Source organism: Indicator indicator, chromosome 8 (assembly GCF_027791375.1).
Source record: "Indicator indicator isolate 239-I01 chromosome 8, UM_Iind_1.1, whole genome shotgun sequence".
Lineage (NCBI taxonomy): Eukaryota > Metazoa > Chordata > Aves > Piciformes > Indicatoridae > Indicator > Indicator indicator.
In genome coordinates this window covers 28,498,774-28,516,922 of record NC_072017.1, presented here as the reverse complement: position 1 = coordinate 28,516,922, position 18,149 = coordinate 28,498,774, and the positions used below count along the sequence as shown (strand labels likewise).

The following is an 18,149-nucleotide window of genomic DNA, read 5'->3' as shown; positions in this document are numbered from 1 at the left end:
AGTTCAAAACCTTCCTCCTACCCTCTAAATATTCTGATAAAACCATATCAAAGGTCTTGCTACAATGAAGATGTGGCATCCTTGAATGATCCCAGTTCCACTCTTCACAAGGTCAGCCCTTTGCCCTAAAGGTTTAGGCAGAGGTGGAAGCAGTGTGCAGTTAGTGGCCTGGCTCCTGGAAGTTCAGCTGGGCTCAGGAGCTCAGTATGGTGCCAGGTCAGTACAGCTGGACCTGGCCAGGGCTATTTTTCTGCACCAGCCCTGAAAAGAAAAGACCCAGATGGTTGTACTGGCATTTAGTGGGTCAAAGCAGCAAACATCTTTTGGTCTGCAGCCAAAGAGGGCCTTTTGTGTGGGGCCATGTGTGTAATAAGACCCTGGGGCCTTGCTTGCCCAAAGCTTGTTCCTTCAGATTACAGTACTCAGTGGCTGGCATTTAACGCAGTGAAGGCAAGCACAGTAAGTAACAGCTTCAGACACTTTCTCTCTTGGTCTTGTGGCCCAGCTTAGTTTCACTGTGGTTTCTTAGGCATGCTTTGCTTCCTGCCATCATGATCAGAAATCACTCAGGTGCAATGTTAGCACAATAAATCCCACAGTCTTTCCTTCCAAATAAAAGCAGAAAGCAAAACCTTCAAGCCATTTTAGCATCCGGCTTTACTGTTGTCAGCTCACTGAAGCAAAGGTGTCCAAACTTCACTCCAGCAAAGGCTCTAACTGCCAGCATGGTGATGGCTCTATTTATTCCTGTTTTCTCAAAGTATGCCTGAGAATGCTTAAACATGCCTGCTGTGACCAAGAGAAACATTTATGACCACTGATGTTTAAGATTGTGGTCATGGAACATCTGTATCTGTTCAGCATTTACTTGCCAAGGAAAAACCTTGGCAAGTTTTCAGATAATCAGTGTGCTGGAGCCCTCAGTCCAAGAAGGACATTGAGGTGCTGAAGTGGGTCCAGAGAAGGGCAACAGAGCTGGTGAAGGGTCTGGAGAACAGGTCTGGTGAGGACCAGCTGAGACAACTGGGGATGTTTAGTCTGGAGAAGAGGAGGCTGAGGGGAGACCTTCTGGTTCTCTATAGCTCCCTAAAAGGAGGTTGGAGTGAGGTGAGGGATTGGTCTCTTCTTCCTAGTAAGAAGTGATAGGATGAGAAGGAATAGCCTCAAGTTGGAGCAGGGGAGGTTTAGGTTGGGTATTAGAAGAAATTTCTTCACTGAAAGGGTTCTCAAAGACTGGCACAGGATGACCATGGAGGTGGTTGAATCCCCATCTCTGGAGATGTTTCAAAGACCCAGAGATGTGGTGCTGAGGGCCATGGCTTAGCATCAGCCTTGGTAGAGTTAGATAATGTTTGGACTCAATGATCTTCAAGGTCTTTTCCAACCAAAGCTATTCTATGGCTCTATGACATTATGCACAGACCTACCATCCCCTCACATAATTGATCTGTGACTCTTTCTTATCAATCTCTTCTTATTGCTCCATAGATACTAGTGGTACCCCCTGGTTAAGGTGGTGGAAGGCACTTCAGCCCTGCTCCGTTCCCATGAGTGGGTTCTGTTGGCTATCTCAGCTAACATGCAACCTTTTGTGACCATCTAAGGAATATCTGTGCCGCAGAATTCTCTGTATTGCTGCAAATTTAGCCAAGATGGTGCTGCTGATTGATTATAGTAATTTTGTTGTTCCTATCATCCTCTTCGTATCACAGCAGGTATGGCTTGTAATTATTAAGGCTATTTGTTATTAGAGATGCATGGCTGGTGAAATACAATGTGAAGCAAACAATTTAACTGATAATAAAATTAGCTGATCATGGAAAGTCAGTCTGCTAATTATCTCCAAACTGTGTCTGTCAGCTCTGATTTGCATTTCTTAGCCTCCTCACTCCCCAGTGGAATTAGCTACTGCAGGGCTGTGCTCAAAGGAACACACTGAATTTCCCAGCAAGGAAGGTCTTCATCGTGTTCCACTTTTGCTCTCACACAGGTTGGCTTAGCTTCCTAAATGCTTTGTGGGAAACAGCTGTTTGATTGTCTAACTTACAACAGAACCTCTATGGAAGGTTCTTTATGACATTTAGTAAAAACCAGACTGACCCCTTCAATTTCATAACTACTGGCGAGTACCTAGTACGTAGATTTCTCAGTTGTTAAATTTCCCAAACTTTTGTGATATTTAAGTGCATTAAGTGTGGTCAGCAGTTCAAGGGAGGTTCTCCTCCTCTTCCACTCTGCCCTGGTGAGGCTGTTCCTGGAGTACTGAGTCTATTTCTGGGCTACCCAGTTCAAAAGGGTCAGGAAACTACTGAAAAGAGTCTAAGGGAGGGTCATGAAGATGATGAGGGGACTGGAGCATCTCTTTTATATGAAGAGTGTGAGAGACCTGTGGCCTGGACAAGAGAATACTGAGAGGTGCTCTTAACAGTGCTGGTCAGTATCTAAAGGGTGGAGGTCAGGAAAATGGGGCTGGGCTCTTTTCAGTGGTGCCCAGTGATTGGGTGAGGGGCAGTGGGCACAAACTACAACACAAGAGGTTTCACTTGAACTTAAGAAGAAACTTCTTTACTTTGAGTGTGACAGATCACTGGAAGAGGCTGACCAGAGGAGTTGTGGAGTGTCCTTGAGACTTTCAAAACTCACTTGAATGTGATACTGTGCAAGCTGATCTAGCTGACTCTTCTTTAGCAGGGGTCTGCACTAGATGATTTCCAGAGGTCCTTTCCAATTCCTACCATTTTGTGAACCTCTGATTCTATGAAGTGGTGGAGCACACTTTAATGTCAGTTAAAACTGCAGATGAGCTTTTAAAACTGTCCTTACTTCCTGTGATTGGCAGTCAATGACTTTACTAGAATTGTTGTTGAAATGCAGTGAAAAATCAAACTGTGTGAGCAGCAGGAGCAGTAGAACTTGGTTTTCTGTGTATCTTTGCATAGAGGTGATGGCAGCTGGACATAGCACCAAGACTGTCATTTTAGCAAGCATTTGTGTGGTGGCTTATTGGCATTATTTCTTGGTGGTTTAGTAGGATTTCTTCTCCTTTTTATCTCCAGTGTTAATGTGTGGTTTCATAGTTTGGTATAGTCAGATTAAAGATGCCTGTCAGTTTTTATATACCCAGCCAGTTTGCTTATGTTTTGATCTTAGTTTTTAAGTACTGCTAGGTGCAACAAGTAACTCATCCCCCAGATGAAAGACTTTTTTCCTCATGTGCGCTTTTTTAGAAACAGGTTATTAAAAGTAAACATCAAGTAATTTTCCAAGAAAATATCATAGCACTAAAATGTTTTGTCCTTGAATAAATGGACGGATTTTTTTCCACCAAGTTGGAACAGATTCCTGAGAGAGTAAACAGATGAAGGCAGAAGGTTTAGGGCTCATCATGAATTGCTTACACTTCCAGACTACAGGAAGGTTGTGCACACAGAAGGGATATTGTTTGAATCCTAACAGAGAGAATTGTTTGGGTTGGAAGAGATGTTCAATGATTATGTGGCCCAGCCCCCCTGCCATGGGCAGGGACATCTTCCATTGGATTGCTCAGTGAAGAGTGATGATGCCGTTCGAAATCAAGGAGGTTGTGAATGACCTTTCACCTGTGGAAGCAGCAAAGCTTGCAGGTGTCTACATGCATGCAGTTGGGTGATGTATTAGATTGAGACAAATGACCTTCAAGAGAAGAAAAGAAGTTGGGAGAATAGAAACAATCAAATAAAAGATGGAAAACCAGGAAGACAGTTTGGACGAGTAGCTGTCCAAACATGCTACAAAGAGGCACCAAGAGTGTTGTGCAGAAATACTAAAACTCCAAGAAATGTGATGGAGGAACCAGTATTAGAGGGTATAATATTGGCTAAATAAACCTGTGATTTGAACTATGATGGCCAGACTTATTTTCTGCTGACTCTCCATCTGCTTTTTCAAGTCAAAATCTGTTGGATAAGTTATTTTTCCAACTTTGCTCCAAGAGTGAAATGCATAGCCCAGCCCAAAACCCTGCAGGAGGGAGCTGAACAACTCTGCTGATCATAAGGAATATACAGGGACTGTGACCTACCAAGTACCACGTGGCTGAGCTCTGATGCACCAGCACATAATAATAAAAATAACAACAACAATACCAATAACAACAATAACAGTAATAACAACAACAATAATAAGGGTAATAAGGATAACAACAATGATAATAAAAGCAATAATAGCCATAATAACAACAATATTAATACTGCATGCCTGATCTCAGATGCAACAGGAGTGAGAAGATAAACTTCACTCACATTCTTGGATTGCCATAAACCTCCTCAGGAGGCACCAGTGGGAAGTGCTAATAAGAATAAACTGGAAAGTAAACCCTACAAAAAAAAAAAAAAAAAAAAAAAGCCCTGGAAAAGAGAAGCCCTTCAAGGGGAGCTCTGCCAGGTGTGGCAGTGCAGAGAAACCTTGGAGCACTGCACACAGCTGGAGCTGTGCCTGTGTCTTACTCTGGGAACATGCACTCTCCACATGCAGCTCTGAACTCCTGCTGAAGGTAGATGAAGATGATTTGTCTCTAAGCATCCAAGAGAGCCATCAAGCCCTTTATTCTGACAGGCAGTAGCAAGAGCTAACAGAGGTGATAAATAGTCACTGTGTTTGGCTTCTTTTCGCTATTGAGAAGAAAGGAGAGCTCTCCTCCCAGGGAATGACATGAATGTGTGTTTGCCAGAGCCAGGCTGGACTGGAATGTCTTCCTGAATTGCTAGATAGAAATCCAGAGCTGCCCTAGTGTCAGCTCTGGAGGATCCCTGTGGAAAGTACTCAGTGAGGAAGCAGGCAGGTAAATGGTAACAAGTGGGGCCAGGATCCCCTTGGCTGACTGCTACCAAGTGGTGAGATAGCAAATCTCTGATGCCCAGGAACGTGTGGGGCTTTCTCTCTCTGAAATGAGTCTTGTCAGGCTGGGAGAGCAGACCAGTCAGACCTCCAGAGGAATACAGTGAGGTTGGGTTTTGCAGGACCTCCTTTTTATTCTTTCTTTTTTTTCTTTTTTAATGGTTTGGGTTGGAAGGGACCTCCAAAGCCAACACCCTCTGCAGTAAGAAGAGGCATCCTCAACTAGATCAGGCTGCCCAGAGCCACGTTGAGCCTCCAGGAATGGGGCCTCAGCCACTTCCCTGGGCAACCCATTCATATTTATCCACCCTCATGGTAAAGAACTTGTTCCTACATCCAATCTAAACCTAGTTTGAAACCATTGCCCCTTGTCCTATCCCTACAGGCCTTTGTAAGCAGTTTCTCTCCATCCTTTTTGCAGGGCCCCTTCAGGTACTAGAAGGTTGTATTAGGTCCTCAAGCACCTAAGACTTGGGAACAGCCTTGCCAAATTCTGATTCAGGTAAAGATTTCAAGTAGGAAACTCTCATGCTCAGACTTCCCAACCAATGTGCTTAACAACAGATGTGTTCAGACTTTGTCCCCCACTCTATTTGCATAGAATTTCCAATTGACATTAGCTAGTGTGTGTGTCCCAGAGCAGATCTGAGAAGAAATGTCCTAACAGATTTTGGATGTCTGGGTCCCTCCAAGAAAATACACACAACATCCTAAGGATGGTCTGGAAACCAGAAAAGCCCAGTAGTGTGACAAGAAGGTCACTGCAGAGAAGCAGTGGCAAAGGCTCATTCCCATCAGTCTAAATCTTTGAGTGTGATGGTGCACTGAGGCTGAAGGACTGGCAATGGGGATGATGTGCTCAAACGCACAACCTCTGCTTGCCCTTGTGAAGATGATGAGCCATACCTAAAAAGCATTGCCAGAGGATCAGGTAAATTGGCTTTTATTGAAACATACTGGAATATGAAGGGGGAGGTGCTGGGGGAAGATTCCAATTTAACACAAGTACATTGCTTTTCGGGCTCCAAATAACTATTGATATCTGCTGTCCTGGAGCAAATCATCTCTGCCTTGACAAGTCAAACAGCTGCTCTTTCCCAATCTTCTTTTTTGTTATCTTTAATAGCCACAGATTGTTGTGGTACCTTGAAAAACATGTTTGCAACTTGCTTGATGGATGTCTCACCTCCTGCTATTAGCCTTGGTTCATGGGGTTCATCTAATGTCTGTTCTTGCCAGCAAAGCTCAGACCAAGTGCTTTTGAAATGAGAGTCTGCTGGGTGCCACTGCACAGTGGGTGCAGTGCACTCTGTGCACAGTTCCCCTTCGCCTCTAGCTGGCAGCTGGTGGGTGAACAAGCTCTCATCATCATCATGAAATACAGTTCATGTAGAAGCAACCATCTGGGCCAGGATCCTGCTCAGAGCAGGGCTAACTTTCAAGTCCTGTAAGATTCTCCTTAGTTTGAAGTGAAAGAATGAGAGGAAATGGCCTCAACTTGTAGCAGAAGAGGATTAGGTTGGATATCAGGAAACATTTCTTTGCTGCAAGAGCGGTCAGGCACTGGAAAAAGCTGCCCAGGGAGGAGGTGGACTCACCATCCCTGGAGGTGTCCAGAATGTGTAGATGTGGCATTCTGGGACATGGTTTAATAGCCATGATTGTGATATTAGGTCAATGGTCTCAGGCTATCAGCTATCCTGAGGTGTGACGAAGGAAATAAAGACAAATGTGGTGGAAATGGCTGGGGGTGGTGATGGTGCACCTGTTCCCTCACTTTCCTCTGCCAGACATTCCTAACTCTACATCCCAGTTAACACCATGGGCTGTGTAAGGTCTCCCCAAGCTGCTGCAGGTCAGCCCTAAAAACCTTCATCAGCAAACTAATGTGTGCATGGATTAAGCAAAATACCAGGTCTTTGTGATGCAAAGGAGTGCTTATATTGTGAGGGACTTTGGACAGAGACATGGAGTGACAGGATGAGGGGTAATGGCTTCAAAGTGGAAGAAGCTGGATTGAGATTAGACATTAGGAAGCAATTCTTCCCCATGAGGGTGATGAGGCACTGGAACAGGTTGCCCAGACGAATTGTGGAGGCTGCAACTCTGGAAGTGTTGAAAGCCATGTTGGATGGAGCCTTGAGCAACCTGGTCTAGTGGACCCCTGCCATTGGAAGTAGACGATCTTTAACATCCCTTCCAAACCATTCTAGGCTTTTATGACATTGTCCATTCAGCCAGCACAGCTGTAGAGGCACCACCTCTTCTTACAGACCCCACAATGAGCTGGGCAAGGCAACAATCTGAACAGCCATGATCCCTTCTGCAGTCTTCCTGTGGCCATTGCCACTTGCCCTGACACTGGGAAACAAATCCAGCCAGAGATCTGGAACCCGACAAGGCCTCAGTCCAAAATCATGACAGGGCATCTAATGACAATGGCCAACTGCTATTGTTCATTTAGCAGCAATCTTTACACTAGAGCACTCAAAAATCTGCTTCTAGGGAAGATGTGTAAGTTGATAGGTATCACGAAGTCCTGTGTAAGCCAGTGCTAGCTCCCTTAGAGCCTCTGCTTTTTATGTGTCTATTTGCCTTATTAATCCATGAGTAAGACCTAGTGCCAGCTGCACATCTCATTCTCCCAAATGAGAAAAGACCAACCTGTTAGCACCAGAATGTAGAACAAGCATCATCTTGAAGGGAGGGGCAAGACTGACACATTCAAAATGGAGTTTGGGCAAATACAGCAATAGACAGACTCATCTTTATACTTCCCAGTGGTATGCACATGCTCATTTTGGGTGCACTGATGAAACATTCAGCACTGAGATTGGTCCTTCCAGTACTCAAGGGGGGAAAAAGGATTTCTTCTCTAATGTGGGTGTGAGGTGTTTCTCTTTGTATACCTGAGACCAAAAGAAAATCTTTTTCTTAATCTCACGTTTGTAGCTATCAGCTAAAATGACTGCTAACAGAAAGAGCAATTAGATGCTCCACCAGGAAATAAACAGCCATGCTTTGTGATTTTAACAGGCCCCCAGTGGTACCCTTCCCGCGTTGGCCTGCAACTGGAACGCAGTAAGTATCCCTGTGGTTGAATAAAGACATCTAATGTATTACTAATCCTTACTAATCCTCCAGCCAGTTCTTCTCCTAACAGCACTGCTCTCTCTCTTCATGTTATTGGGTGAACTGGTAAGACTATTTCATTAGCTGGTATCAATGATTATCTTACTAGCTTTCTCATCAACAAATAATCATAGAACGGTTTGGGTTGGAAGGGACTTTAAATATCTTTTAGTCCCAAGCCCCTGCCATGGGGAGGGACACCTCCTGCTAGACCAGGTTGTTGAAGGTCTCATCCAGCCTGGCTTTCAACACTTCCAAGTTTGGAGCCTCCACAACTTCTCTGGGCAATCTGTGCCAGTGCCTCATTGACCTCATGGGGAAGAATTTCCTCTTAATCCCTAATCTAAATCCAGTTTCTTACAGTTTGAAGCCTTCGTCCTGTCACTCCATGCCTTTGTCAGAAGTCCCTCTCCAGCTCTCCTGAAGACTGGAAGGCTGCTCTAAGGTATCCCTGAAGCCCTCTCTTCTCCAGGCTGAACAACACCAACTCTCTTAGCCTGCCTTCATAGCTCTATGCCTCTGATCACCTTTGTGGCTTCCTCTGGACCTGTTCTTTAACAGCTTCATGTCCTTCTTGTGTTGGAGGTTCCAGAGCTGGATACACTAATCCAGGTGGGGTCTCAGCAGAGCAGAAGGGCAGAATCCCCTCCCTTGACCTGTGGCCCATGCTGCTTTTGATGCAGCCCAGGATGTGGCTGGTTTCTAGGCTGCAAGTGCATGTTTCTGACTCATGTTGAGCTTCTCATCACCCAGCACCCCTAAGTCCTTCTCCTTGAGACTGCCCTCTATCCATTCTCTGCCCAGCCTCTATATGTGCTTGGGATTGTCCTGACACATGTGCAGGACCTTGTGCTTGGGTTTGTTGACCTTCATGAGGTTGGTGTTGGCCCATCAAATTGGAATCTACTGTTTTTCATGTCCAATGAATAAAATAATTTCAGAAGATACTATATGATCAAATAGCGAGGACAAGGCAGTTTGAAAACCATTCACTCACTTCACTCATTCACTGCATGATCCATTTTAAGACTTGCTCACAGCCTCATCAGGAGCTGCAACTGGTTACAGGAGGCAGCCTCTTTACCTGTGCCAGTACAACAGTTCTTGGTGGATGTAGCAGTGGGAGATGAAGCTGCCACAGGCTGTGCAGCAGTTTATTGGTAGAAACAAAGCATTGCAGAGCTCTAGAAAACAAGGGCTCACCACCTGGTGGAATTTAGCAGCCTGACTGAGTTAAAGAGTCAATGACACATACTGAAAGGAACAAGGTTAGGTCAGACAAGGCCTTGAGCAACCTGGGCTAGTGCAAGGTGTTCCTGCCCATGGTGGGGGGTTTGGAACTAGATGATCTTTAAGGTTCCTTTCAACCCAAAGCATTCTATGATTCTGTGATGATAAATAAAACGTAAAAGAGAAAAGAAGTGCTGCATCCATGACAACACTCTATGCCAGTGGCTGCTGGGGTTTGTTGCTATCCAGATCGCTGCCTCTGTAAATAAAAGAGAAACATATTCTGCCATTTTATGTCTCTGCCTGTAGAGACATCAGGGCTGGAAGCAGATGCCTCAGAATACTGTGAAAATGCTCAGTCAGACCTGGTCTGCTGGGGTCCAACAGCCTACAGAGGAGCTGTGGCCCTTTGCCCAAGAAGTTGCATTCACCATGCTGGTGTCACCTATTGTGAAAGAGCCTGAGAATGCGAAGGCTTCAGCAAAAGCTAGCAGTGAGAGGGATGCTGTGTGACAGCCATCAGTCTTACAGGGCAAAGCAAAAGGTGCTCTATGCAGTCTGTGTGCCTGCATGGCACATCTCTAATGGTCTAGATTAGCAGAGATGGCAGTGCAGCTGTTGGTATGCACTGCTGCCCAGGGTCCTGTCAGACTCATGCTTTTATGAAAATCAGAGGAGAATAACTCTCAGAGAAATGCTCTAAGTTGCTAACCTGGACAATAAGTACCAAGACATCTAAATATATCAGAATACAAGTTGGGCCCACACCTTGCCTGTTAGCAGGGCAGCCCACATTTTATGCCAAGCCTTCCAGAGGATGCCTCTTGCTCATCTCATAGAAGTTTTTTGGTTGGAAAAGACCTTTAAGATCATCAAGCCAAACCATGATCTAACCATACCAAGTCTGGTGCTAAACCATAGCCCTCAGCACCACATCTCTGCCTCTTTGAAACACATCTAGGGGTGGGGATTCAACCTGTTCCCATCTGTGAGAATGCTTTCAGCCAACAAGTTTCTTCTTGTAGCCAACCTAAACCTTCCCTGGTGCAACTTGAGGCCATTTCCTCTCATTCTTTCAGTTGTTACTAGAGAGAAGAGACCAACCTCCACCTGGCTTTAACCTCCTTTTAGGGAGTTGTAGGGAGCTAGATGGTCTCCCCTCAGCCTCCTTTTCTCCACACTAAAGAACAGCAGTTCCCTCACCTGCTCCTCACCAAACCTACTCTCCAGGCCCTTCCCCAGCTTTGCTGACCTTCTATGGACCCACTCTAACACCTCAATGTCTTTCTTGTGGAGAGGGGCCCAAAACTGAACATAGGACTTGAGGTGTGGCCTCCCCAGTGCGGAGTCCAGGGGAACAATCACTTGCCTGGTCCTGCTGGTCATACTATTGCTGACCCAGGTCAGGATGCTCTTGGCCTTCTTGGCCACCTGGACCACATCCTGGCTCACCTTCAACCAGCTGTTGATCAACACCACCATGAAGGTGGTGAGACACTGGGAAAGGTTGCCCAAGTAGGTGGTAGAAGCCCCATCCCTGGAGATTTTTAAGGCGGAATGTGGCTCTGAGCAACCTGATCTAGTGTGAGGTGTCCCTGCCCATGGCACAGCAAGGAGAACTGGAACTAGATGACCCTTGAGGTCCCTTACAACCCTAACAATTCTATGATTCTAACACTCCCAGCTCTCTCTCTACTGGGCAGCTGGATCATTCATGGGGTAGTTGTAACCCAATATGCCTCTTTCCTCTTTTTTTTTTTCCCCTTCCTTTCCAGATGGGCCCTATTTGAAGGATTCCATTAACATCCAAAGTCTTGCTGTTTCCTCCATCATTACACTGTATTTTACAGACCTGGGTCAGCAAGTTGGTTGGACCACAGTACGTATGTTCTTGTAATACTCAGCATGATGTGTCTGAATGGACAATGTGTCTTAGCATCCTGTTGCTCCAAGTTCCTCAGCTATCCTATGTCAAATGGTGTAATTATCAGCAGTCAAACCAGAATTACATGGATAGTGAGCCAAGTTAGCAGTGTGCTAACTCTAACATCCAATTAAAGATTAGAAAGTAGACATAACAATATTGCCTGAGAAAAAAAATAAATCAATTGTTAAAAACAATTTTAGCTTATCTAGGGTTTGTATGCCTGTGCAGCAGTTGTAGCCAAATGCATTTGGCTGCAAGGTTCCTCAGCTTTGAAAGTAGAAGGATATTAAAAAGAAAAACTGGATTTCTGGTAATCCTTTACTAATGAAGGAAAATTATTGGGTAGGAATGTCTTACTCTTTGCTCATCCAACAAACAGTTCTGAGACAGCAGTGAGGTCAAGGACTCCAGGCAGAAGATGCCCAACAAGGCTGAGGAGTCACAGAACTTTTGAGCGTCTTTGTAGAACATCAGCATTTGCTGTGAGCAGCAATATCTGTCTTGTGCTGAACCATGGCCTCAGCTTGAGCAGTTACTTTCCTGTAAGCACTTGTTGGAAGGTTAAGGTGATGGTAGAGAGGCAACATGTTCCACCCACATGGGGCTGTGGGGCACTGTAACCTTACTGGCTCATCTGTGCAAGCAAGAAGTGAAAGATTCAGTTCTTTCACAGCCCAAAGCCAGAAGACAGCATGGTTTGAAAGGGACAGTGAAGGAATGGGAGGTGAGGAGACTTTTCCAATGTCTGGCCACAGGCATTAAGTAGCAGAATTGAAAGCAGTCTCACAACTAGACCAACCTCGCTTTTGCTGCAGTCAGCATTAGCTGGAGTAACATACACCCCACCTCTGTCTGCTGGGTCATGAATCTCTCAGTTTCTGAAGTGAGAAACATGAGTAAGACAAGAACTGCACTTTCTGAAAGCCACAAAAGCGATGATGCAAAAAAAAAAAAAAAAAAAAAAAAGTGCTAATTGCTTGCTTTAATCAGGTGAGTTTTTGCTAAGTGCCATCATGGCTGGAGGCCAAATTGTTAAATTCTTGCCCTAGGTAGCTCACAGATCCCACCCTGCTCATGTGAGGTGACCACAAAACCCACTGACAAGCCACTGTCCTTCCTCAGCTGTGACTGTATGGATGGAGCTTTTGAGTGTTGGATCTTTAAGCAGCTGGCAGAGTTTGTGTCCACTTGGGAAACTCTTGCAGCTAGATCTGGTTGTGTTGTTGTTCCTCTGTAGCTTTGCTCTTAGGAATGTGAGCATCGATGTGTCTCACTTTCACTGGGATTCTCTCAATGCGAGCAGCAATGTCTTGCCACAGATCTGCAGCCCAGATTGGCTTTCCTTTCCTCTGCCAGCCATTCTTCTTCCAGTCTTTCAGCCAACCCCACAAGGCATTGGCTACCATCCACGAGTCGGTGTAGAGATAAAGCTTTGGCCATCTCTCACGTTCAGCTACGTTAAGAGCTAGCTGGACAGCTTTTACCTCTGCGAATTGACTGGATTCTCCTTCTCCATCTCTCGCTTCTGCAACTCTGCGCGTTGGGCTCCACACTGCAGATTTCCATCTCCGCTTGTTCCCATGATCCTATTGTAATCCTCCATTGAATTTCCTTGAGTTCAGAGGCTCTGCCAGCAGTTGCTAATCTACCAGGGTCTACATCCTGACCTACATCTCCATCATCCATGTGGGGTCTGAAGAGGTCTACCAGAGTTTTAAGGCTAACCCTCTCTTCCTCACCAGAAGGATCTTTCTTAAGAGAGGGACCCTGAGTAGAAGGACCCTCATCTCCATCTGCACCATCTCCTGCAGCATCTGCATCTCCTCCTGCAGCTCCTTTGCGCTTTCTGCTTACAGTGGCCACCAAATTCACTGGCTTGGTTTTCACATTCACAGCAGAGTTGGAAGAGCAAGTAGCCTTATGTCTTTCTTGACACAGTGCTATCAGTAGCCATATGATTATTCCAAGAAGCAACAAAATTAAGGCTAGCACAAGATATCTAGGGTACCACTGGTTCCAAAGACCCTCTGTAGTTGTAAGAGGAGTAACAAACTCAAATGTGTCTGCTAGCAGATCCATAGTTGAGTTACCATAGCTTCTTAGCCCAATAAGACCACAACAGAATTCACCAACATTCAGTAACTTGTTCTTAACCCAAAGAAATGACTTATATGCCACATATCTCACAATCTTGTCTATCATGCAGGAAACAGCCCATCTGTAGACAATCACACTGATAACAGATGAAATAGAATGACTCAGAATCCAAAACAGCTTCATTTTGCTTCCTAATCTGAGCAGAAATAAATCATACAAGCAATTGAGCCCCACGTTGGGCACCAAAAATAAAAAGTGTGTCAGTGTGAGCTGAAATTCCCCCCCCACCGACAATAACCAGGCTAGCCGAGTCCGGAAGCAAATGAAGGCTGTATTTACAAGCAGAGTCTAAAATCTACAATGAAATGCAATGAATATGTACAAGTATACAAAATTCACAACATTTACAAATATATACAATCAACAGAAAAGCACAACCTATCTCCCTTTGCTTCCCCCCAAGGGGACCCTCCCAAAGGGGCCTCTCTCTCTCCCAGGAGCTTCCCCCCAGACCCCCCTGGACAGAGAAGCAGAGTTAGTTAAGCAGAAAGTTGTTAACTTAGCTGCCAAGGTCAGTGTGTTATCTTCAGCCAGAAGAGAAGAAGAAACAGCAGCCAGACAGCTCAGCAACTGCCCCCACTGCCGAACGCAGAATGTGCAGAGTTCCCCACTTTGTTTTGGGTAATAGTTCTTAAACATTTCTATCTATCCAATGGAAGTGTTTAGAACAATCGTTATTTTGCTTTCTTACACCCAATAGTGACTTATTTACACTCTTCCACTTTCTCTGTTTTGAACTTTGCAAAGAAAAAATTAAAAAGACAGTTTCGAACCATCGCAATAGTACTGGGTCCTCTCTCCAGTAGGTCACTGTGGGCTAGGAAGCATAACTGCAAGACACTGCTATTTACAGCTCCTTGTCTGCTAAGCAGTACAGGCAAGGTGGATGCTACAGGCAGAAATGCCCTTGACTCTGGAGGTAGTCACCTTTTGGATTAGCACTGTAAGGTCACATGTCCATTTCACCTGCTCAAGCTCAGGTGCATGTCTGTTTCTCCAGGGAGCAGATAGTCTCTAGCAGCACAAACTCTGACAGGTTTCAGTCCCTACAAATAAGAATGTGTTCTCCATCTATCCTTCCCAGTTCTACTAACAGGACCCAAATCTCTCAGTAGTGCTGAGAAACTTACTGCTGTGGAGTTAAAGCAGTTCATAGTTGTCACCTACCTATTTTGGCAGAGTTCTGCTAATTTACCATGGCTGAGGCTTTATCCCACTGCTTTCCCTACTAATTAACACCTACTGGAGCCACATTGATTACCTAGTTGGGGTCCTGTTTCCCTTTCAACCCATCCCACCACCTCTCAACTGTAGAATTGCCTTGCAAAGCAAAACTGGGAGCAGCCTCCTGTTTGCTACAAGCAAGTAATCTGCAAGAATCTTATTTATTGTGTCCATTACTGGTGGTTTATGCAGCCTGAGACAGTACCATAACTAAAGCTTAATATCCCATTATAAACAGCTGCAGTTTTGATGAGGCCTTGATGTTGCCAGCAGTGGCATTTTTAAGTGATTTAATCTGCATGAGCAGAAAGCTGACTCTCTGAGTTTCTGAACACTCATCCCACTCTGTGTCCAGACTCTAAACTGCCTCAGTTATCCGTGGGAGACATCTTCTTCCTTGCCATGCCAATTTGCACTAGGGGAGGTTTAGAAGAAACTTCTGCACTGAACAGGTTCTCAAAAGACTGGAATAGAGTCCCCAGGGAGGTGGTTGAATCCCCATCCATGAAGGTGTTTAAAAGCTGCAGAGATGTGGTGCTGAGGGCCATGGTTTAGCACCAGACTTGGCAGATTTTGGTAATGGTTGGGTTTGATGATCTTGACAGTCTTTTCAAACCAATGCTTCCACAATTCTATTTAAACAGTCAAGAGCCTTTCATTGCAGCTAGTCTATAGCAGTAGAAAGAAGTTCATGGATGTTTGTATTCCAACAATAGCAATTAAGAAAACATTTCTGCACAGGGTGTGTAATTTTAATGCCATTTTTACTGTCCTTAGCGCTCCCATCCCTCTCTCTGCTCTATCAAATTTCTGCAGAGAGTGAGGGATGCTTCTGATTTAAAGGGCTGACATTTAAATAAAAAAGGCACAGAGTAAAAACATTCTTATCTCATCAGCAAAGTGATAGCTGAGGTACAAAAGGACACATTCAGGTCTGAACTCCAAGAATAGACACAGCAGCACTCTGAGATATGCTGGCTCTCCAGAGGTCAGTGCGTAGGGCAGGGATCTGTCTAGAGGAAAACTAAGATGAGAGATAGGCTTCTGGAATTTTGTCATCTCAGTGGAGATCCCCTCTGAGTTGCTTACTCAAGGATCAAGAACACTAAGACCCCCAATGTTGGGGATTTACACCAGGACAGGGCTGTGGTTTTTAAAGGAGAAAGTGGTACACACTTCCACCTCCCAGGAGGAGTACCCTCTCCAGGGATATTCTAAAGTAAGAGATGATGCTGTTTTCTGTTCCCAGATAAACAGTTTGGGTGTCTAAATCTAGAAGCATATTTCTCAATCAAGAAATTTCAGCTTCCTTTCTGGACTATGCATAATCTCTGATTTATAGGCTTTGTCACATTTCACCATGGTAGCTAAAGGGTTTGTCTTTTCCTGTTGTCTAGCTGGTCCTTCTGTCAGAGGCTGCCACTTTGCATAGAGGATGCTTTCCTTCTCATCCTCAGCCTTCTTAAAACATGATTATACAGTGGCTGAAAGAGTTTTGGTGTTTTGTGCTGTGGATACCCCATGGGCTCAGGTTACACTACAGCTTTGGGACGGACTGACCAGATTTCAGCAATTGTACAAGCTCTCAGGAAGAAGGGAGGACAAACTGGCATTAGAGATTGGTAGTTCTCCACTGGAACAATTACTTCTCAATCTCTTTTGAGAATGAAGTCCTTTCCTGAGATATTGTAGGTAGCAACCCAACCTCAGCTGGCTAGTTTAGATGAGATGAGGCCTCAAGGCTCATCTCTAGAAAGCAATTCATGGGGAAATCAGAATCTGTTTTTTAATATCATGGATTTTGTTAGAGCTCTCTCTCTCTACTCTGCCTTCATTTTTTTATAAACCAAATATTATCTGAAAGAGACAATTTACTTCTGCACAGGATTTACCAATTCTTTCACCCTGCCTGGAGGAGACAGTTGAGGTTTGCTGACTGATGCTGGGAGATAATGATGGAAGCTGAGTTTAGAGATCTTTTCCATAAGCTTCTGGCAAAGATTGTAATCCCAGGGGTGTTTGAAATTCCCACCACTGGAGTGATGGATTTTCTTTTTAATCTCAGTCCAATTTGGGGCCTAAACACATTTGGCAGAGCCTTCTTTGTACATACTGCAGTGTGGCAAGTGACGAAACATGGATGGCATTTCACATTATGAATTCATGCTGCTCTGGTGGTCAAGAGGAAATTGAAACACATTCTTCCTGCCCAAATTCAGTCTTCTGCTAAAGCTTTCCTCATTTGATTACAGTTTCTGATTTACCTGCTTCTGTTGTCTAGTTGCTATCCAGGCAGGCTACTAGAAGATTCAAAATAAAACTGAGAAAACAGCCTAGAACTGTGAAAAATATATTTTACCTCTAGGTTTGTGCATTTCAACCCCAAAACAAAGTACTTAAGTAAGTATTTTTTTTTTTTTGTAATTGTGATCTAAAATTAGGGATTATTTAAATAGGTTTGAGAGCCTTAAAGTCATAGAAGCATAGAAAGGTTTTTGTTGAAAAAGACTTTAAAGATCATTGAGTCCAAGCATCACCCCAACATCACTGTGGCCATTAAACCACATCCCATAGTGCCATGTCTACAAAAAAAATACTGAGGCTGGCAGCAGGCCTGCTCCATTTCATGTTTTCCAGTGATAAAAAGATTTTGTCCAGTTTAGAGATGTGGGAACATCTCTAGAATCTGAAAATCCACACTTTCACTGACTGATCTCCCCTCCCTTCTGGCTGGCAAGCAAAATTATCACTGTGGAAAATGAACAAGAAGCCCAAGACATCTCTGTTTGAAGCACTGTGGTTATGTAGAGCAGGTGTCCACAGCAGGGAAGTGCCAGAGTCTATTTTGTGCTCTGGGTGTGAGCGGGTGGTGAACAAGGGAAGAGCAGTCTGCTCTGACTGCAGCTGGCAGAGGTCACTCAGTTGGTCTTGTAAACAGGGAACAGTCCCATGAAGTCTGTGGGATGAGCGTGACAGGAAGCAGTTTTGGAGTATTGATGGGTTTGAAAAAGAGGCAAATTGCTGCACTGCTCACTGAACTGAGCTTGGGGAGCCATGAGGATAGGGGAACATTGGAACAGGTTGCCCAGAGAGGTGGTTGAGGCCTCATCCCTAGAGATATTCAAGGTGAGGCTCGACAGGGTTCTGGGCAACATGATCTAGTTGAGGGCACCCCTGCTTGCTGCAGTCAGAGGGGTGGACTAGATGACCTTTGGAGGTCCCTTCCAACCCACACCACTCTATGATTCTGTTTTCCCTAATTTGGGAATGGAAGAGGAGACTGCAATAAAAGTTTATAACCTTTTGATGGGATGTGGAAATACAGACAATTAGAACTGAGGAAAAAAGACAGGATCTGAGGAATCTGAAGGAGTGGGAGGGGCTGGCAGTCCCAGCAAATTAGTGAGTGACTGTGAAGAAGACAAATGTAAGAAAATTCATATGAGCATTGCTTGGGAAACAGTTTGAGATCAAGGTAAGAGAGAGCTGAGGAGAGAGCAGATAGGATGTGTTAGTTACTGGAGAACATTCGTAGATATGGCTCTCAGCAGATACATATCAGAGCCTGCCTATTTTGTGGCCAGTTCACACACAGTTAGTTGTG

The 18,149-nt window shown here is 44.7% G+C and overlaps 1 protein-coding gene across 1 annotated transcript in view; it reads left to right on the top strand.

The window, feature by feature from the left end:
• TECRL (trans-2,3-enoyl-CoA reductase like) overlaps positions 1-18,149 on the top strand; it is a 79,453-nt gene that overhangs the window by 36,450 nt on the left and 24,854 nt on the right. The window contains exons 3-4 of the mRNA XM_054383171.1: positions 7,912-7,956; positions 11,013-11,116. Of these exons, the coding sequence (XP_054239146.1) occupies positions 7,912-7,956; positions 11,013-11,116 (149 nt within the window). The remainder of the gene's footprint in view (positions 1-7,911; positions 7,957-11,012; positions 11,117-18,149) is intronic.